The 22,156-nt window shown below is 43.6% G+C and overlaps 1 protein-coding gene across 2 annotated transcripts in view; it reads right to left on the reverse strand.

Moving 5' to 3' along the window:
- Positions 1-22,156, reverse strand: part of Sh3rf3 (SH3 domain containing ring finger 3) — a 312,507-nt gene that overhangs the window by 112,082 nt on the left and 178,269 nt on the right. For both annotated transcript variants that reach the window (XM_021651788.2, XM_060369517.1), the window contains exons 2-3: positions 21,731-22,006; positions 5,662-5,757 (exon numbers count right to left, since the gene is read on the reverse strand). In XM_021651788.2, coding sequence (XP_021507463.1) covers positions 5,662-5,757; positions 21,731-22,006 — 372 coding nt within the window. The remainder of the gene's footprint in view (positions 1-5,661; positions 5,758-21,730; positions 22,007-22,156) is intronic.

A 22,156-nucleotide genomic window follows, 5' to 3' on the forward strand; every position in this document is an offset into this window, starting at 1 on the left:
TGGGAGAAAGTCAGCATGGACTGACAGCAAAGTAGAAAGGGACTGCTGCAGACTAGTCACAGTCGCAAAATGAGTCCTCACTGACACTCCTGTCAGCAGCTATGCTTGGGTCCCCAACACCAGCTGAGATGCCTGGGTGCGGCCAGCCTATGCCTTCTCAACAAGAGAACATACCATCTCCATTATCTGATGCTGTTCTCTGGTTAGATGGCAGATGGGGAGAGGGTAGACAGGACATGGCATTCAAGGACAGCCCCAGGAATTCCTTGAATTCACTGTATACTAAGGAGATGAGCTAGAATGGGGTAGATGCTTAGGAGTTAGGTGGTTTGAAACTAAGGAAACTAAGGCTAAGGAACATGGTTTCAAGAGGGAAGGTGTGTGTTAACATGGAAAGTTCAGAAGGATGAGGAGTGAGGTAAGGCCTCTGGGCTTAGGGAATGGAGGTGATAAGCACTGCCTGTGAGTGCTGCAGGAGCCAGAAGCCTTCACAGTACTGGGCGAGTGAGGCAGGCGGTGATCAGGATAGCCTGTGGAGATAATCCTGGACTAGTCCCTGAGAAGGAAGATGGGTGAAGACAGAGGCCTATCAGTCAGCAAGAAGCCAAGTGTAAAAATAACCCCATCTTCACCTTCTTGGGTATCATTGTTTTTATTGCTGTTCCTGTGAGGGACCTGTCCTGGTAAGAAGGTAAATGGGAGCTTATCACAAGGCCAAAGGGAGCACATCTGTCTGTCCAGGGCTGCTCTGGGATTTGATGACAGAGTTTGTTTGCAGATATAAGAGAGGAAACTCTCAGAGAGGACCCAGGTTGCCTTCTGTAGTGAGAGGGCAGAAGCCAAGATGAGATGAGTGAGCCTTCTAGCATCAGATGTGGTTAGCACACTCATTTCCCACAGCAGTCTGCTCAGCTGAGCCCGGCTGAAACACTCTAAGCTTTGTCTAGTCCCTTAAAGAAAACTTACATAAGCCCTTTCTTTCCCCCTTTCAGATCTAAAACAAGGCCTTTAACTCAGCAATCACAGAGTTACATACTGTTTTGTGGATTACGAGGACATACTCTCCTTGAACCAAATGCTGTGTCTTGCCAATGGGGATGTTCACACTCAGCTTAATGATCCACTTTTCTAATGACCCAAAATGGCCATCAAACATACATCAGGAATACTGGTCTATCTACATCCATGAAAACTTCTGTAGAGCTAAGGCTGAGTGCATGTGTCAGGTGCCCAAGACCCATGCCTGTCCTGCCAGCAGCTAACAAGGTCCTGGATTAGCATCCACTTCTCCAGCCTTGAGTTTCCTGGAGGAACTCACAACATGCCAAGTCTACCCAGGTGCAAGGCTTGGGGGTGGCATCAGCGGGCAGAGACTGCCTTGGCCAAGTGGTTGAGGAAGTTCAAAGTTTGGGAACTGTGGCATAGAGCTTCATGTACACCTCAGCCCTCCAAGGTGGGTCTGTGCACCATGTGTAACTGAAGTCAGAGCCCTGGGGAAAGGCTGAAGAGACAGGGCTTCCAGGTGATGTTTTGTCATACAAGGTCCTGAGAATATACTGAATTTCCGAGTAAAAGCCTGATCAAAAACAGTTGGCAGTTAATCCTCAGCTGGGTTATCACTGTGGCAACACTCTCCCATTCTCAGGCCTCCTGCCCGAAGCTGAGAGACCCACCTCAGGGTCTCCAGCTCTAAGACTTTTTGCACTTGCCCTGAGCCACTACCATCTCAGAGCTCTATCTTATAGATGGTTGGTTGCCTGACTTCCCAGTCTCCATAGTAGCCAGAGCCAATTTCCTTAATAAATGTCCTTTCATACATTTATCTAAGCCATCTCTTTGAAGAAACCTGATACCCATGAAACCTCTCTTGAGCTTCCTTCCTGAAAACGTTCTCCTGCCCAGTCAAATGACTGAAAAATCAACAAAAGCCACAAGTGACAAGTACCAGGAGATGGCAAACAGAGTGCCACAGCACCACAGAGAGTGGCCTGAATCACAGCTGCAGGGCGCTGCTTTTTCTCAGTGGTAAAACTATGTTTAGAGGCAGGGGTTCAAAATAACATCCCCTCTTTATAGTCAATGAAGTAATGAGCTACTGTGTCTCATAAGAGATGAACCCAAACCAGCAGGCAGCTGACTGAGGCGCAACAAATGCCTGGCATTGCATTCTAGAGCTGATGCTAAGGACCATCATATCACATAGGAGACAGTTGCCTTAGCAACATTTACTTTGGGGCTGATTACATCCATTTAGCTTAATCAGAACTTTAGCTTTGCTACTATTTTTTTCAGAATCTATAAATAGTACCAGAAGTTTTCCATATACCACACAAGATTTGCTTAACCCCCAAATGCAATGACACTAGGTCAGGGCTTGAATCTGGTGCGATCTGACCCGTTCCTATGTGCTCCTATCTGCTCTGGAATGAGGGTGCTGTCTCTGGCTGGAGCTGGCTCTCCCCAGACTCTCTCACCACCTGGAGTACACCACTGATAAAGTGCACCCCAGGGGTCCTAGGCCTCTAGCCTCTGGAAGACGTGGGTTGCTGAGTCTCACAAAGGTGGCAAGGTTGGTCATAGGTTACACGTGTAATGCAGAGGTGAAGAATGGGAGATGTGCCCAGATGGGTCATGTCTGAAGCCCATGATGTCCCTAACTTGCTTTAGCTAGCTAGGTGCTGGGCTGAGGATATGACCACACTATTTTTGAGCCCTCTGAGAAGGGACATGATGGACAGGGTTTTCAGGTGGGTGCTCATGCAACAGGGCTAAGCTCACAACTAGAGCCTTCAAAAGCAATCCAATGGTCCACCCAAACCATCCTTGAACTCTTGACCCAGGAAGGAAGAATTCCCCCCCCAGGCTGTACACTTTACTTCTATTAACACAAGCACATGTTAAAAAAAAAAAAAAAACAAACAAAATAATGACACTACTTTGCCCTCTCCAGGAGGAAGGCCCTTTTGAGTGCTGGATGGCAACCCTTAGATTCTCATCATTTCTGTTACTAATAATGATGAGGGACTCAGGTGTCTCCTTTCTGTTTCTCAGACTCAGTAAGTGTGCAGTGCCAGGCTGTCATCTGATGACTGAGCAGGTGCCCTTGGTCTCAGCAAGGAGATGGCTGCCAGAAAGTTCACAACACTTTTAGAGTCTCAACTTTGCTAATGCTGCGATCCTTTAATAGTCCCTCATGCTGTGGTGACCCACAACCATAAAAGTAGTTTTCTTGCTACTTCATAACTGTAACTATGAAGAGAACTGTAACTTCTGTAACTTCTCAGAGAAGGGCTACTCAGGAACAAAGGTCAGGCTGGCTTCAGCAATGATCCTCTTGCTGCAAATGTCTGGCAAGCCTAGGCAAGAGTCAGCCACAGCCAGAGAACACAGTGCAGCTTTTTATTTAAGGCCTACTCAGTATTATTGCCTGCATTCCATGCATATAGGAAGGCAAGGCAGACATGAGTTTCTCAGTCAGCTAGCAGGAGTCTAACCAGACACTTGCCTTCAAACCTGCTGTTGCTGTTCCATGTATCAGGTTCCTGATGAAGTGGCTACCCATGAGACCCCGTGTATCTCATGAATTTAGACACATACTGATCATATCTCTTCATAAACATTAGGGGGCAAACAGCGCCCCAAACTGTGCCCTCTGCTGAAGCTCTGAAAAAAGCCACAACCCAAGCCTTCTTCCCACAAACTAAGGTCAAATACCAGTTAGATCTTCCAGATGGAAGGCAGTGGAATTTCTAGTTTTCCAGATGCTGTGACCTAACCTAGAGAGCACATGGCAAATGTCAGGCTTTTGCTCTGTATCTTTATCTCTCCAGAAGGGAACTGATACAGAACCAGCAAAGGTCTCTGGGAATACTCTGTTCACATTTCTTTTCTTCAGCACAGATGACTCTGGAGCCAGGGCTCCAGGGCAGTAGACACTGTTGTGCATGCTGGGCACTAGGTAGTACACTCTTTCTTGTATGGGCATTTTGCCTGTGCTATGTTTGTGTGGACCTGGACCTGTGCAGACCAGATGACAGCACTGGATTCCTTAGAAGTGGAGTTTCAGATGGTTATGAGGTGCTGTGGGGGTGTAGCATTTAGCCTTTTCACTGCTGACAGAGGTCTTGAGTTGTTTTAAGTTTGGAGCTATTGTCACAAGGTTTCCATGAACATTCTTGCATTTTGGGGAATCTCTGTAAGACTCAGGGAAAATACTACACTGTTGAAAATCACCAAGAACTTTGAATTTGGGGCTTAAAGACTGCATGGATAGTCACACAGTAAGGCATCTTATTTTAAGTAGCTATACAGAGAGGAAAGGTACAACAATGAAGTGTGTAAGAGCAGAAGCAATTAAAGGCAACTGTAGGGGTAACAATAAGGCCTACAGACACAGGGATGCTGTATATGCATGGACCTACCGTCATTGCTAATAAAGGCCTTGGATCTGCTGGGCAGCCAATCCAATGTAAATGTTTGCTAGAATATTTGAGGAGAGCTGTGGACAGCAGTAAGTGTTGAAGCTAGAAAACATACCCCCAGCAAGACTGTAGAGAATGCCAGGAAAACCACTGGGCCTTTACCGGTGGACAGCCAAGGTCATGTAGATGATTCCAACAAATGTCTACCACATGTACATCCTGATGTCCATGCTCCCTGCCTGGCCCTCCTCCGGCTCTCAAGTCCTTAGTACAAGGTGTGTCTGCAGTCAGGAACTCCACACTAAGCTAAACAAAGCTTGAGTTGTTTGCTGGACACCATGTGGGCCAGGACAATGAAAAGTAAAGCCTAAAGCAGACCATCTACGTTCCACACATCAGCAGGGGCCCGACACCTTCCAGGACCTATGGGCTCTCTGATCATCTACAAAGTGGGGGTGAACATCACTTTCTAATGTCCACATTACTGGAAGATAAATCAAGTACTGAGACAGAGGCATTCAGCCTTTGCATACAGGACACCCCGAGTGGTCATCAGACAAAAGTATCTGGCCTACACATGGACCACACAGGCCTTGCAGCAACAAATGGAGGACATACATATGAGCAAATAATCTTGGACAAATAGTCCAGGGTGGATAGGCAGCTCAGCAACCGTCCTAAGGTGGCACTTGGAAATACATGCTTCCTGGACACAGAAAGGAGCCAGGAAACAATCAGGTCTCAGATTAGCCTTGGGTTGCCTCTGGTTACCTCTGCTGAGTGAGTCTCATTGGATGAGTTGCCCAGCTAAGAAAAATGGAAGGAGCTCAGAACACAGCCAGTGGTCAGTAGTGTGCACTGGGGATCTGTGTGGGTGTTCAAGGAAATGCTGCCTCCCCATAAACTCTTCTCTTTGGGCTGGGAGACAGCACTTTTCAGAAATCTCAGGAAAAAAAAATGAGTAATGGGTCTAGGAGTCTGAGAAAGGATAGGGAAGGCTGCCTAGGTCCTACCCTTGAACGCACAGTGAGGTGATAGCAGGCAGGTGTGGGAGGAACCATTGAAAGTGGCCAGAGGAATCCTCATGTAACAAGGCATATTAGAAGAAGCCTCCAGGAAGCAGGAAGTATTACATGCTTGGAGAAGAAACTCCCTCTGTCTCAGAAAGGGGCTTCCCCAGGCCAGGGCCCAACATTCTGGTGAATCAAACAAGGGCACACAGATTTGTTAGTAGACTTACCTCCACATACAAGAGAGGGAAAATGCCAATCTTGTCTCTCAGCATGCCTTCTGCCCAATTATCATCGACTCTCCGGATCACAGTCAAAACTTCATCCTGAGGTTTCCGGAGCCCACCAAGTATGCATACAGTGAAAAGGAAACAAGAGGGCAGTTAGAATACAGCCACTGAGTCAGAGAAAGAGTCTAAGAAGAGCAAGTCATAGAGTAAAGCTCTCACCTGTGTGTGGGGGGGTGGGGGGTGGGGGGGAACAACCTTTCTAAAGCAACCTTTCTTCCATTTTAGCTACACTCTTACCTCTTCTACCCCCACATCTGCCCCTTGTGTCCCTGCATATGATCATAATTGCAAATATTATCCAGATGAAAAGTCTAAGAATTTACTGTATAGTCAGTGTTTTCAAATAAATGTGTTTAATATTTATTTAATGAAATAACAATCACTTCAAGTAAGGACAAATTCAGCCACTCAATATAAAATTCCAGCAAAGAGTGTTTTAAATTTTGTTTAAAAAAATGAAGAGGAATAACAGTTCAACTATACTTAGAGTTCTAAGTATATAAAGTTCTGAGGTTTTTTTACATCCCTTGGCATATCAACACAATCAAGTGTGTGCATACAAAGTAGAAACAGATGGAAAGGGAGAAAAAGAGATGAAGATGGAGGGAGGTGGGTGTCTCAGGAGGAAGAGAGTATCTGAGGAAGAAGGTGGGAGGGTGTCTCAGGAGGAAGGGGGGTCTGTGGAAGGAGGTGGGTGTCTCAGGGACTTAAGGGTAGGGCACAGGCTGCTGCCGAGGAAGCAGATGTTGAGGACACAGCCACAGGTGCTTGGAGCCCTAGGCAGAAAGGACAGAGGGTATGGCCTGAGGCAGATGCTGAAAAGTGGTAAGTCAAAAGGAGAGAGATGATTACACATCAGCTTCTACATGCACAGGGGCTGCCCCAGGAATGTCAGGGGAGGAGTGCTGTTACAGGAGAGAGCAGGCTATCTGCACCCACCCCAACCAACATTCCCCTGGCTCCATCTTTCTTTTAGCAGCCCTGTTAAAGTCCCTACCTGCTGCAGGCCATGTCTGCCATACCCTGCCCTCCACCTAGGGGTGGGGCCTCTCTCCCAGAGGCCTTTTCCCCCTTTCCCCCTTCCTGTCCTCTCTCTTTCCCTACCTGCCCCCCTTCAGCACATGCTCCCCTTCCACCTCCCTCACTGCTCTCAATAAACCTGCATTTATATAATATAGCTTTGTCTCTCCAGCAGCTCATTCTGTTTTATTTAATCAATAAACCCCTCCACAAGCATATCTTGCTCAACTCTTTTTCCATCAAAACTTCAGATGGGTATTATAAAAAACAAAATGGTAACAATTGCTTGGTAGGATGTAGGGAAGGAGTCACGAGTCATGGCTGGTAGGAATATAAACCTTACTACAGCCACTATGAAAAATAATGTGAAGCTTCCTCCAAAAGCTAAAATAGAGCTACCACTCAAGCCAGCCACACCACCCCTAGACATGACCCAAAGAATTCTAAGTTGTCACAGAGAAACTTGCACCCCACATTTTCTGCCACATGTTCATAACAGCCCAGCTATCCAACAGATGAATGGATGGATAGGCAGAGACACGGGTTCTTGTATATGCAGAATCCAGACTTTAACTCACACACAGGCAGACAATGTGAGAGAAGGAGAGGAATGCAAGAGAGGAAAAAGAGTTTTGAGGGAGGGAGGGAGGAAAGAAGGAAGGGAGGGGACAATAGGGTGGTGAAATACCTGTCTTGGAAACAGAAAGGAAGACTATTTGAGAGAGGAAGGAGACAAAGAAGGAGAGGAGGAAAGGGGGACTGGAGAAGCTGCGCTAAGGAAGAACAAAAAACACTGAAACATGTGCATGAGAAACCTACCTCTCTGTACAACAAAGTAAGTGCTAAAGTGTTAGGAGACCCAAGGGCGCTGGTGCATGTTTGTCACCCTAGCACTAGAGCGGCTGAGGCAGGAAGATCCTGAGTTCAAGGCCAGCTTGGGATACATAGCGTATAAAGGAAAGCTTGTGTTAGAAATGAGATATTATCTCAAAAAATGAAAATAAGTAAAAACTATGTTATTTTCAGTAAACAAAAACATCAAAACAGTACACTGTCATCTAATGCAGCCTAAAGTTTAGAGCTAAAGAAAAAAGGTACAATAAAAGGTTTAAACACCAGAAAGAAAAATATCATAACCTAGAAAATGGCAGTATCTAAAATTTGAATAAGAATTTGAGAAAGACTGCCAATCTGAAAACAGACTCATAAAACTCATTAGGTTTCCATATGCTTGCAATAATCAGAAAACAGGTTTAAATTGGCAAACCATTAAAAACTTTACATACTTGACAAAATTACGTCCACAATATTTAAAGACATGTTAGAAAAAATCATATATCCACAAAGAAAATATAAATAACTATTTAAATTTGAGCTGGGGACAGTATCTCCAAGTAAGGTAATGAAGATTTGGCTGAAGTTAAACCAAATCCTCTAATATTAAAAACAGATATAAAACAAAAGTAAAAGAACTTGGAGACTCATTTGCAGTATATGAAGAGGTAAGGTAGCACATCTGTTCTATATGAATTAAAGTGATGATGGGAACAAAATATGAAGATTTTAGAGGGAAAATAGAGCCAGGTCAAAAACCAGAGAACTCAGAGAAGAAAAACAATTTACCATCCTGCCCATTTGAAAATGTTAGACCTGCTTAGACAGGTATAATTTAATTTTTCTTTAGAAATTATTATTTTATTTTAAATCTTGCTCCACATGTCTGTACACCATGGGCATGCCCACAGAAGCCAAAAGAGGGTGACAGATCCCCTGGAACGGCTGTTATAGATGGTTGTGAGCTATCATGTAGAAGTTGGGAATTGAAGCCGGGTCCTCTAGAGTAGCCAGTGCTCTTAACTGCTAAGCTATCTCTCCAAAAATATAATTTTATTTTTTTCTTTGTGACTTATTGATTTATTATTTTTGTGTGTGAGTGTTTGCGTATGCACATGTGTGTATGTGTACATATATGCATGTAGATGTGAAAAGACAACTTGCTTGAGTTGCCTCTCCCCTTCCACCATGTGAGTTCTGGGGATAAAATTCAGGCTGTCCAGCTCATGGATGGTTACTTTACTCTTCTGGTCATGTGCCCAACACCTTCCAGAACTGGAAGGATATCCAGTAGGGACAAAGCTTCCAGGAGAGCAACAGCTTCATCTGTCCGTGTTCTATGACTCCAGCACTAGAGTCTTCCTGTCAAGTTCTGGGGATAACCAAGAGCATTAGCAGTAGCCTGCAATATTGGAGGTGTCTATGATACCTTAGGAGCCAGAAACTCCTGAAGAACTGACCCATTTATGGCACCACGATTTTTATTTGTTAGTCTGCAGGGTCTAGTAGGGGCATTGTTGCCCAGTATAGGATAACTCTTTTATCTACGTGTATGGATATACTTTAGGCAGCTTCTATGGTAGTAGGTTTCCATAGGATGCTTTTAAAGGTCTTTGGGGTTGGTTACCTGCCTCTTATTCTCTCCCTTACCCTGCCCACCCATCCCCACCCCACTTAACTCTTCCTGTTCTATTAATCCCTCTTCATCTGCATACTTATACTTATCTCTCCTCCCTTAAAAGCCCCTTTGCATGGCCCCTTATAATTTCCCGAATTCAATAGGGATTACAAAGGAAACACACATATATGAAGATTAAAAGCTAACATCCACAGTGAAAGAAAACATGTGATGTTTGTTTTACTGGGTCTAGTTTGCCTCCCCCATAATGACTGTTTCTAGCTCCATTCATTTACCTGTAATTTCATTTTCATAATTTCATTTTTCTTAGCAGATGAATGATTTTATTATCCATTCATCAGTTGATGGACATCTAGGCCCTTTCTACTTCCTTATCACTGTGAATACAATAGCAACAAACATGGATGAGCAGGTCTCTCTATAGTGGGATATAAAGTCTGTTAGGCATATGCCCCAAAATAGTATAGCTACACTATACACTAGACCTAGTTCTAGCTATTTCTACCCCCCTTGACATCTTGGTCCAACTAATGGGAAGGAGAGGGCTGAGAAGTGCACAAATATCACAGCCAGACTTTCAGGCTCCTGAAGACTTAGTCCCAGTCCCAGAATTCTAGAATGCATGCCACGGCCTGCCTCTTCACTTCACCACCACATCGGTTAGGCTATTTACAGTCATTCTTTTTCTGTAGCCCAATATGTCTATCTATTGTGAGAAAATGTCAAGGCATATTAAAAGACAACTAAAATCAAAACAAAAAATCAAACACTACTTGAAAGTCAGCACCAGACCAAGATCCAGAGATGAACAGACTGGCGATTCACAATTGTTATTAAGATGCTGTAAGTCTCAGAAAAAGCAGACAGCATGTGAGAACAGATGGGCAGTGTAAACACAGTAGGAGCCATAAAAGTAAGAACTAGAAAAGACATGCTAGCTCTTGAAGTTGAAGTGACAGGAATGAATGCCTCTGATAGGCTCGTAAAGGAATATGGGTAAGAATTTCTAAGCTTGGATAGACTGCCCATAAAAACCTCCGAAACAAGAGAACAAAGAACAAGCTGAAGAAAAAGAAAACTACCACATCCAAGAACTTTGGAACAACTGATATATAGACAAGGAGATGACCAGCCAGAAGATATTTGAAATATTAATAAGAGTTTCTCAACAGTGTCAGATACAAACTGAAACAGCATACTTGCCATAAAACTGTACACCAGCACACAATGTCAAACTATTGAAAACAGAAGATAAAGACTCCAGAAAACTGAGGGTGTTTTTTCAAAAGCATGTAAGAAATATGAGAGCAGAATAAATGACACACAGAGAGAATTACAAACTGGTATCCCTGGTAAACAGAAATGCAAAAATTCTCAATAAAATATTTACAAACTGAATTCACTATCACATCAAAAAGATCATTGATCAGGACCAATGGCTGTATTTCAGTGATGCAGGGGTGGATCAACATATACTAATCAACAAATATAATCACAGAAATGGAATAAAAGACAGAAATCACAGAATCATCTCAACAGATACAGAAAAGGTTTTTGAAAAATAATCCAACATTCTTTCAAGACAAAACGTCACAGAGAGGCTAGGAATGGAAAGAGCATACTGCAACATAATAAAAGATTACCTAACAAACATTATGTAGCATCATATTTAAACAGAGAAAAAACATCAAAGCATTCCCACTAAGATCAAGAGCCAGCCAAGAGTATCACCTCTCTTAATTTCTCTTTTATAGAGAGCTTGGATTCTTAGTTGGAGCAATGAGAGGAAAAAATGAGGGAAATAAGCAGAGAAGAAATCAAAGTATCCATTTTGCAGAGGATATGATTCTATGTACAACATACTCTAAAGACACCAGCAAAACCATCTCAGAGTTGATAAAAGCTATCAGCAAAGTACGAGGATATAAAATTAACACCAGCAGCTACCCTATACATAAGTAACAAGCACACTGAGAAAAATGAAGCAAACAGTCCATTCACAACCCCCCCCACACACACACATGCACTCACGTGCATCCACACACTCAGAAGAAATCTAACCAAGGAAGTGAAAGCCCTCCGCCATTAAACACTGAAGAAAGAACTGAGTAAGACGAAAGATGGATAGACCATCTCTGCTCATGGTCAGGGTCTTGTGAAAATGCCATCCTACCAAAAGAAATCTAAAAATTTGTGCAACCCCACTCAAAATTCCAAAGCCATACTTCACTAAGATAGAAGAACTACAGATGAATATGAAGAGTCATAAAGGACCAAGGGCAGCCAAAGCAAAACAAAAGGGCAGTGTAGAAGGCATCAACACACCTGATCTAAGATTATACCATAGAGCCATGGCAATGAAAACCATGTCGCACTGGCACAAAGAGAATATACATAAATAAATGGAACAGAACCGAGGACTCAGATATAAACTCACACAACTACAGTTATCTGGTTTTTGACAAAGATGGCAAAATAATACATTGGAGGAAAGGGAGCATGTTTAACAAATGGTGCTGAGAAAACTGGGTTTCAACATGTCAAAAAATGAAACTAGATATTTATTTATCACTGCATAAAAATCAACTCCAAATGAATCAATATAACACACACACACACACACACACACACACACACACACCTGCATGTGTGTACACACTAAAATACTCAGAATAAATCTAACCAAGGAAGTGAAGGCCCTCCACCATTAAACACTAAAAAAGAAAAAAAATTGAGGAAGACATCATAAAAATGGATAGACACATCTAAAAATTAATACAACCCCTCTCAAATTTCCAAAGCCATAGTGCTCGGCAGTCAGTGCAGAGACTCATGATTGGTCAAAGTGCAGTGAATACATAACCGTGGTGGGTTCTCATCTGCTGGCTAGTCTTACGTCAACTTGACACATGCTAGGGTTATCAGAAAAGAGAGAACCTGAACTGAGAAAATGGCTCCATAGAATCCAGCTGTAAGGAATTTTCTTAATTAGTGATTGGGAGAGGGCCCAGCCTGTTGTGGATGGTGCCATCCCTGGGCTGGTGATCCTGAGTTCTATAAGAAAGCAGGCTGCACAAGCCTTGGGGAGTAAGGCCAGTTGCATCATCCCTCCATGATCTCAACATCAGCTCCTGCCTCCAGGTTCCTGCCCTGTTTGAGTTTCTGTCCTGACTTCCTTCTATGATGAACAGTTGGATGGAAATGTAAGCCAACTAAACCCTTTCTTCCATTATGACGTTTCATTACAGAGAATGAAGCCCTAAGACACAGCCCTATGTGGAACATCTGCATGAGCACTCAACTACCCCCGACACACACCACCTCCACCAAGCTTAGAGAATACTGCAGAAGATGACACAGAAAAAATGCAAAGTCAGAGGAGAGGAAAGCAGTGGAATTCTTCCTTTAGGTCATGATGTGGCTTTTGCTCTCATCAACTCCAAACAGCTGTGGCTACCTGTGAAAGATTAATCCAGCCAAAACTCCAACAGGCAGTAACTAGTGAGGTTCCAACCCTAAATGAGGAGCTTTGGATAGCTGCTCAGGGAGGGAAAAAGCATTCTTCTTGGGGGTATAGCCACTGGCATGTGGCTCTAGCTCAGTGGATGGCCTCACATCTCTGTGCAGTGAGCAGCACTAATAGGACTTAGTGGATTTTTAAAAAGAAAATGAAGATACAAAGTTCGGAAGGGGTTACACTGCAGGAATTCAAAAGGAGGAAATGGGGAGTGGGTATATTTCTCTGTATACATGAAATTCTCCAAGAATATATTTTAATTTAAAAATACTGGTGATATTAAACTGTGGAAAGACATAAATGCACATTTCTAAGTGAAAGAAGGCAATAAAAAAGGGAAACACGTAGCATCATAACTACACGATAAATCAAAGAGAGAACTATGGAGACAATGAAAGTTCTATGGCTGCAAAGGAAGGAGGAAGGATAAGAACACGGCTCATACAGATTTCAAGGCAGTGGAAACACTCTGTGTGACAGAGTGTATGTATTGCATTTGTCCAAAACTGTACAACACCAAGAATAAATTCCCATATAAACAATGGCCATTGGCTCAGCAATGGTAAAAATGTAGCACCCAATGGCTTTACTGATAGTAGAGTAAGCTGGGGCGGGAGGCAATGTGGAACACAGGAAATCTCTGTATTTTTGCCCTTTTGCTATGAATCTTAAAACTGTGCTAAACTTAACTCTACCTTTAAAAGACTAACTCACAGAAACACTGAACAATGAAAACTAACAAATGACAGCACCCTACAACAAATTGATGTGTATCTCATGAATCAAATACTGAAAACAATTTGAACACAAAAACTAAATTCCACTTGATTCTACTTATCTGAACTCAAGAGCAGATGGGAGAGGAAGGGAAGGTGATGGTGAGTGGAGGCACCCAGCTTGGGGAGCAAGCCATGGTCTGATGAGGGAGTGATAAAGATGTGCAGTGTCATTAGGCTGCATGATTCTTATCAGTGGGTGTTTTGGGTATGTTATCACATGAACTAGAAGATAAAGTTTTTGTGTTCTCCCCTGGAGAAAAGGCAACAGTCCACCCTGCTTGGACAAGTCACAGAACACCTTGAATATGGCGTGTAGTCTGAACATGTTCTCAAAGGGACATGCCATACGGGATAAGGCACCAATCACATCAACAGTTTAAAATTAAGTTAAGTGGGAGCCCTGACTGAGAAATAAGTGCACCAGGGAGCTGTGGTTCTGCTTTCCACTTTGGACATCACTGTCCACTGAGGATTCGGTTTGGTTAGTCATCCTAGCTTATCAGCCCCTCATGCAGATGAGCAAACTACGACAAGCAGGCACCACAGACCACTGATGGGCAGATAAGGTAGACATGTTTCTGAACTAATATGATAGTATCCAATGATTTTATGAATGAAAATTGTTTCGATAACATCATTACACTTTCTGATGCAAAACTCTATTTCATCTATAGGTTTCATGTCAAGTACTCATTATTTACTATAGGCCTGCAGACTTCATCCATATGCTGTTTTCCCTATTCTCTACTCTCTGATATTTCTGAATTTGGAAAATATACCAAATGCCTACTGGCATACAGCCCTGGCTCTTTTTGGAACTCAGATGGTCTCTGGTGGTCCTACATAATCGTAAGTTGGAAGTGTGACTATGCAGTGACTGCTTAAGAGCTATATCAGCCTTTCTTCTCAAGGCTTGGGGGATACTACAACTGAATTCAAGCGACCTGTCAGTGCCACCTCCTATAAGGATCTTTAAATAAAAAATCTAAATAATTTATCTGCTGTCTCTAACATTAATGCATTCATTTAACCTTTTCTACTCCAGGAAAAAGGAAGCTACAAGCATAGTGGCTTCTGTCAAGACCACCTGCTTCACGTGGAATCCTTGTCCCTTCTCAGGTTATCAGAGCACACCGCCTTTGGACACTACTTTACAGGCACGAAAGGGGCACAGAAGGGTCCCTCCATCAGTGCTGGAAAAAGCAGAATGCAAGCACCTGATATTTTAGTCTCTTAAATGAATCACATGGCAACAGCATGTGTAGAGCCCCTTGGGGAAGTTTCTATAGTCATAAAGTCCCAGTCCCCCCTACTGTAGATAAGGGGTGTCCAAAGAAGTGGCAGCAAATCAGAGCCCAGTGAAACCAGGCACCTTTAGCTTCCCAGGATGACCCCAACTGCAGCCTGCCCGGCCACAGCCAGCCAGCTGTAGACCTTGCCCAAACTACTCTGTCAGGAAAGAGGGGAAATTAAAAATGCAGAAGCCAAGAAGCTCTCCGGCCTTTTGCTGTAGAAATGACACAGAACTGTGCCTCTGGTCATTGCTGTGTTTGCACAAAAGCTTTTAATGGCATCACTGGCTGTCACTGACCCCACAGAGCAGGCTGGCTGCCTCCAGCTCTGACTAGACAGACATCTTAGATCATCCGCCCCAACTCAGATGCTACCAGGGGCCAGGAAGAAGGGGGAGGGAGAGAGGGAGGGAGGGAGGGAGGGAGGGAGAGAGAGAGAGAGAGAGAGGCAGGGACAGACTTCTCACTGCCCCAGATCAGAGAAGAAATGAAAACTATCAACAGCCAAACGTGCTCTCTCCAGCCTGCAGAGTGCTTGGGGCTTCACTATCACATATGCTTCCCTATCCCTCCTTTCTGTGTGCCCTTCACTGTTGCTGTATGCTGGCAGTGGGAAAAAAGCACCCTGACCAAGCCTCAGGGAGAAGACAGGACTGTATTATCAACATCCACATCTAAGGAGAGGAAGGTAGGGTAAACAGATGGAGTCTTGATATGGGAGTGAGGCACAGGAGTGAGGCACAGGAGTGAGGCAGCCCTTGAGTAGTATCTAAAGAGGAAAGAGAGGGCTAAGTTGCAAATAGCTGAGGAAATGCACAGAGCTGGGGGAATGACAGATGCACAGGCCAGGGAACTGGGCCTGCTGGAGACAGAAATAGCCAGATATAAGGTAAGCTAGGGCCAGGAGTGGAATGAGGGATGAGAAAGCATATTGCCGGGTCAGATAGGACCTTGGAGATAGACTCCTGATACTGACTAGAGGAGAAATGAGAATCCACTGGTGGGTTCTAAGCAGAGCACTGGTGACATGGACCACATCCATCCATGGTGATGTGAATGTCTGCTGTGAACTCTATTCATCACATGCCTTTGCTAATGTATTCTTGATATCAACTGAATTTTACAGTTTAAAAAAGTCCCTCAAGTTGGGTACCTGCAACAAGCCATGTCAGGGCCAGCATGCAAGGATGTCTAAGGGAAAAGGGCTCATGTTGTCTAGTCATCTCATTGATTTATAAAACTTCAAATGGGACTGTGCCAGTATGCAAACCAGAACCATCACTTGTTTGTTTGTTTTATGCAGTTCTTAATTCTTTTGTTTCTTTAAACCTCACTTAAGATCAAAAGAAGTGGTGGGCAAGGCAAGGACATTGTAAGCACAGGCCAGAGCTGATGATCTTTTCTGGAGCCCTTGTATTTAAAACCATTGGGGGGGGGGGGAGGTCAGGGCAGAGGAATCTAGAAGGAGGTCAGGAAGAGAGCTGAGCCCCATTGTGAGGGTTCCTGGTAACTTTTCCAAGTAAAGCAGGTAAGAAGGGAGCCCATTCCATTCATCACATGCCTTTGCAAATGTATTCCTGGTATCAACTATATTTTACAGTATAAAAAGCCCCCCCATTAGGTCAATGTTCCCAAGCCAGTATATGACAATAATAAATGTGGCTTGATTCTCTTGTCCTACTCTTGTGCCCAAACAATATGCAGTCAGTCCTTGGGTAGGAAGAAAAACGTCTGGTAACCTCAGATTTTAAGAAATGATAATTAAAGACAGTATATGACCTTAAGCAGGTCAGATGAAGAGGTTACAGAGATGCCAGCAGAACAAAAGTCTGAGTAGGTCAGGACATATCATGTTAGCATTATTTAAGGACTTTTTGCTAATGCAGAGCATCCCCTGGGCCCTGGAGCATTGTGAGCAGGCAAGGGCTGAAGCTATGAGTTAAGGATCTAACGGGACAACAGTGATTCTCAACCTTCCTAATGATGCAACCCTTTAATATACTTCCTCATGCTCTGCTAATCCCCAACCATAGGTTAATTTTATTGCCACTTCATAACCGTAATTTTGCTACTGTTATGAGCCATAATGTAAATATCCATGTTTTCCAAAAGTCTTGGGAGACCCCTATGAAAGAGTCATTCAACCCCAAATGAGCTGCAACCCACAGGTTGAGAACCACTGCTACAGAGAGTGAGAGACCTCCAGGTGTGACCACCAAAGCACTGTGACACCCATTACATCTATGGTATCTGTTTTACTAGCCCTCACCCCAGTCCTCTAAAGAGCAAAGTTGTTCCATTCGGTATGCACCTCTCCCTTCTCACCCTTTTTACACCCATGTTCACAGAAAGATTTACACAATGCCTAGAGCTTCACGAGATACACATAGCCAACAGTCTCCTGCTACCTCACACCTCAGTTAACTTAATGGTGCTTATGTCTCAGTGTCCCTGGATTATGCAAGCTGGGTTAGCCACCACAGACTATAATATCATTTAGATGTATTCCACTCTAGCATTTTCGAGGCCAGAGAGATCTACACAAACCAGGGGTGTTTGTGTAGTAACTCTATCAGTAAAAGTAACTCTATCAGTTACTTTTCTCATCTCAGTGACCAAATGCCTAAGAAGCAGCAACTTAAAGAGGATTTATTTGTCTCACTGTTAGAAAGCACAGCTACCATGGCAAGGAAAGTGTGATGGTGGGGGTATTTGGTGGATATGGAAGCAGAGAGAAACCAGAAGTGGGTGTCTGAGATATAACTTCCTAGCAAATGCCCTCATCACCAACAACCCATCTCAATCCTCCATTTGAGCCTCACATGGCTGACATCTCCTCCAGATGGCATCACCACTTGGGACCAAGGATTCAAACACAAGGTTGCAGAGGGCATTTTACATCCAAACTATAACATTTCCATTTAAAACAAACCATTGTAGTGGCATTTTAAAAGTAACAAAGCTGTTGGACCAAAGCATTTTCACCTGCAACATTGGCTTTTTGAATAGGTAGGATTAAAACAGCATTAAGTCATTCTAAAACTCATCTGTTATAAGAAGAGAATGTATGGTTATTCTTTGTAGTACGGCATTAGAAAGCATATTTTATCAGTCCCCAGTAGCTTCATTCCCCAAAGCCAGGCATATGCAAATACAAAGACTAAAGGCAAGAAAGAAGCATGTCAAACCCGCCAGCTGTCTTGTGCTTCATGGGGTCATCTCCTATGTCTTCTTCGTCCACAGTAAGGCTGGGCTTTTGGAGAGGGAGCTTGGGCGGATAGAAACCTAACACCTAACTGGATGTTGCCTTTGGAATAACAGTAACTTGCTGGTTCCTAGAAGCTCACTTTAGGTCTGATGGTCAGTCCCTACTCTGTGCAGTTGTAGCTCAGTGGCACAAGTCCTGCCAGAGAACATGGAACCATGCAGAGAGCTTCAAGAAGATGCCTGTGTCCTCTGGCACCCAGGTATGGAGTAGGTGAGAAGTACACACAAAATACTAGCAACTTTGCTCCTTGGAGGATGGGTTGGGGGCTGGAATGACTAATGACAAGCTGACATGGATATGATATTGTAGGTGACATGTGTGTCACAGCGCTTTGGGAGTCATACCCAGAGGCCTCCCAATCTCTCTAAGAACTCAAGATTTCAAGAAAAGAATGTCCTTTAGTAAAGATGGCATGATATGACACTTCCATCTGGAAGCTATGGAAACAGTTGCCACCCTCAGTGACAGGAGAGCCCTGGATCCTTCACAGCTGGTCTAGGTCTCCTAGGGATCCTCAAATACCAAACCTCCATCAGGGAAACACTGACACAGAGCCGCACATCCCAAACATGCCAGCCCAGAATGAATCAAGCTGAGCTCTATTTTCCCCTCGAGGACTAATGTACAGTTCCTTTGGAAAAACTGAATATTCAGTTCTATCATATTAGATAGAACTGAATGAACAACACTAGAGTCTTCACATCTTGTCTCATCTTCCTCCTCCTGAATAAGCTAACACTGTGCAGCTTCCCTTGAGGCAATCTTTTGTTACATTAATTCTCTAGACCTATTCTGTGCCCATCTCCCAAGTCTAGATTCCAGGAGAGACTAGTGAGTCTCTGTCCCCGTGCACAGTATGGTGCCCAGCATGGGGTCAGGTCCAAGATATTTTTGTGAAATTAATTAACACCCAATTATCCTCTTGTCCAGGGGACTCTGGTCTTTACAGGCAGTGAGCATTATAGGAAGAGGCACCCAGAATGGAAATGGAAGGCTTAGATCCTACAATAGAACCTGGCCTGTCAGAAAACATCCAGGGCTTTATACTCTGCTCAGTGAATTATGCTGAGGATCTCCCTCCTGTGCACACAAGGAGAGCCTTGGACTCTACTGATTGTGTGGTTGGAGCCAAAAGAACTAATGGTTGTTTGGAACCTGTTCTCTTAGGAAGGATGCAAGAATGTTGTCAACCTGTGAGTCACACAACCCTTTGGGGGATTGGATATCAGATATCCTGCATATCAGATATTTATATTATGATTCATAACAGTAGCACAATTACAGTTATGACATAGCAATGAAATAATTTTGTAGTTTGGAGTCACTATAACATGAGGACCTATATTAAAGAGTCATAGCATTAGAAAGTTTTAAAACCACTGAAAGGGTACCCTAAGAAGTTACAAGTGCCAGAATGGATCAGCAGAGCACACTTTGAGTGTAGTCTCTCAGGGCAGGCTCTCCAAAGCAGAGAACTTGCAAGGCACTCTGGGAAGGCACCAGAGGCTTCCGACTGAGAGCAGGAAAAGAGAAGGAGTCTAGTGTGGGCTTCCCAAGAAGCTAAGTGAGAAGACAATGGGAATTTGCATCTTAAAGCCTTGATGAAAGGAAGAAAAAAGGGCTGGTTTCCAGGACAAAAAATAGATTATTCACTGTCAGGATGAACAATAGAATAAGACACAGACAGCAATCTGGCACAGGAACATAAAATTTTCTCAAAAACAAACAAACAAACAAACAAACAAAACCCACAAAAAACAAAACCACTCCCCCCCTAAAAGAAAAGAAAACAGTGTTCAAGGTACACTTGAAAAGGGCTGGAGCCAAGCTCTGTACCAGCAGATGAGGAGAGGGAGGGATGGGGGAAGAGTGACAGTCATCTCCAGGAACTGTTTTTTCAAGCCAAATACTGAGAATTCCAGTTCTGTTGTTTACAGCCTTGAGGGAGGAGGCTGGAAGGAACAGAAGGAAGAAGGAGGGAAGAGAGAGGACCACAGAGTAAATAAAACAAGACAGCACCTGTTTCCCTGGGAGCCTCTAAATGTTGTAACAGCAAGTGCAAGTGCTAGTCTGACACCTGGCACCGATGAACTCCAGAAAGACTACAGCCTGACCTCCTTGTTTCACTGGCTCCAGAGTCAATGCTGTTTGGTTAGTAACTAAGTCCTCAGGCTAAGCACTTCAAGAGATTCTCCATGCCAGACTGGCTCAGTGGTTAACATCACTGGCTGCTCTTCAGGAGGACCTGTTCAATAATCAGCACCTACAAAGCAGCTCACAACCCTCTGTAACTGTTAGTTCACAAGGTCCCACATCTAATCTGCTTAGCCATCTGTGATGTGATCATTAGTTGACGCCCAAAGGGGCCCAGGATAAAAGGACCCTGCCTCTTACCTCTCTCTTTTGCTTTCTCTCCTCTCTTTCTTTCTCCTTTTTCTCTGTATGGTCGAACCCCGTCCCCCATGGCTTACTCAGGCCCTAACTTTCTTCTGCTTCCCTTCCCTCAAATAAACTCTTTTATATAAGATTGGTTGTGTGCATGGCATTTTTATATAAATACTAACAGTAATTCTATGGGATCTAGCATGGCCTTCTGGCTTCTGTGGGTATCAGGCATGCACATGGTACACACACATACATTCAGGCAATACAGCCATACACATAAAATAGTAATGGTAAATAATTAATAATAATAATAATAATAATAATAAATTAAAGATTCTCCAGGCCTCATTGATTCTACTGTTGTCCTTCAGGACAGGAAATGATGTGGTTGAAGCCAGATATGACAGTGGGATGAAATGGGGCTCTGCAGTAGTTCTACCATGATCCCTTGCATCCTGGAAAGACTCAAATTTCTTGCATATAGTCAACATTTAAAACCTTAAAATTATGACTGCCACTGATGCTCACAGCTCACCCATCTCAGGAGTCAGTGCATGCATCAGTGCATCCATGGCTTATGACATCTCCTAACAATTCAACAATGAAAGACAAAATGAAACAAAAGCCACGGCAAAAACCACAGCTCTCAGCTTGCAGAGAGTAAGAGATGGTTTGTTCCAGGGCTATTTTGAATGACCAGGGCCTGGGAAACCATATTTAGGTTACCTGAAAACCACGTTTCACCATGGAATCTGTTTCATGAAGTTTTTTTAAAAGCAAACAAAGTCATAATCAAGGCAAGTTTAAAATACAGTGGTAGGTGGTTACAGCAAGATAAGGGAAGCTTGTCTATAGGCCTATCTAAGGCGGGAGCAAATAGTTTGTTAATAGATTCAAGGAGGTTTTCATCTATCCATCACAGGATGTTAGCTCTAACACCGAGGTAGTCAAAGAATGGCTGTTCTGGGAGATAAAACTAGCCTAGGATAAGGTAATTATCAGCACTCCAACTTCACAGTACTGAAGTTCTAATCAGCACAACTCTGCAGACACAGCTTTCTTTTAGGAGTTCTCATGCACACAAACCAAAACAGTAACAAAATAATCTAATCCATGAAGCAGACACATTATCCCCTCTTTACAGAGGCACTGGAAGGGAAGGAGGGTGGTCATTTGCTCCTGGCCTGGGGGAGCATCCAGGCTCTAACCTAGATGTAGATTCTTGGTTAAGAAGACGTAGGTAGACATAGAAGCCAACCATGGGATTCACCTTACCTTAGTGAAGGTCAGGCAGTCTTTATCTTGGTCTCTGTCCTTCATCTCAAAATCATAAAGTGCTTTGCCTTGGGGCAGAGCCTGTGGCAGGGGCCTGACACACTGGATATAGCTGGCTGGGAGGAAGCCGTGAGTGCCCTGCAGCTCCCCGTGGTACCAGTTCTCATCTACCTTGCGCCGAAGGATGATGACGTCCCCTTTGTTGAACTTGAGATCACCAGGTTCTTTTCCCTCATAGCTGTAGAGGGCCTTGGCATAAGGAAGCTGGGACAGATTCTGAAAACAGAAAATAACAGATTACTAGGAATGACCTCCTTAGCACCCAAGAAATTTGCCCTTGGAATCATGGGTTCAATGTTATTTGTGTGTCTTATGTATAAACAACATTCTGAGACTGAAAGTTCTCTAAAGGAACGTCTATCAACA

Source organism: Meriones unguiculatus, chromosome 16, assembly GCF_030254825.1.
Source record: "Meriones unguiculatus strain TT.TT164.6M chromosome 16, Bangor_MerUng_6.1, whole genome shotgun sequence".
NCBI lineage: Eukaryota > Metazoa > Chordata > Mammalia > Rodentia > Muridae > Meriones > Meriones unguiculatus.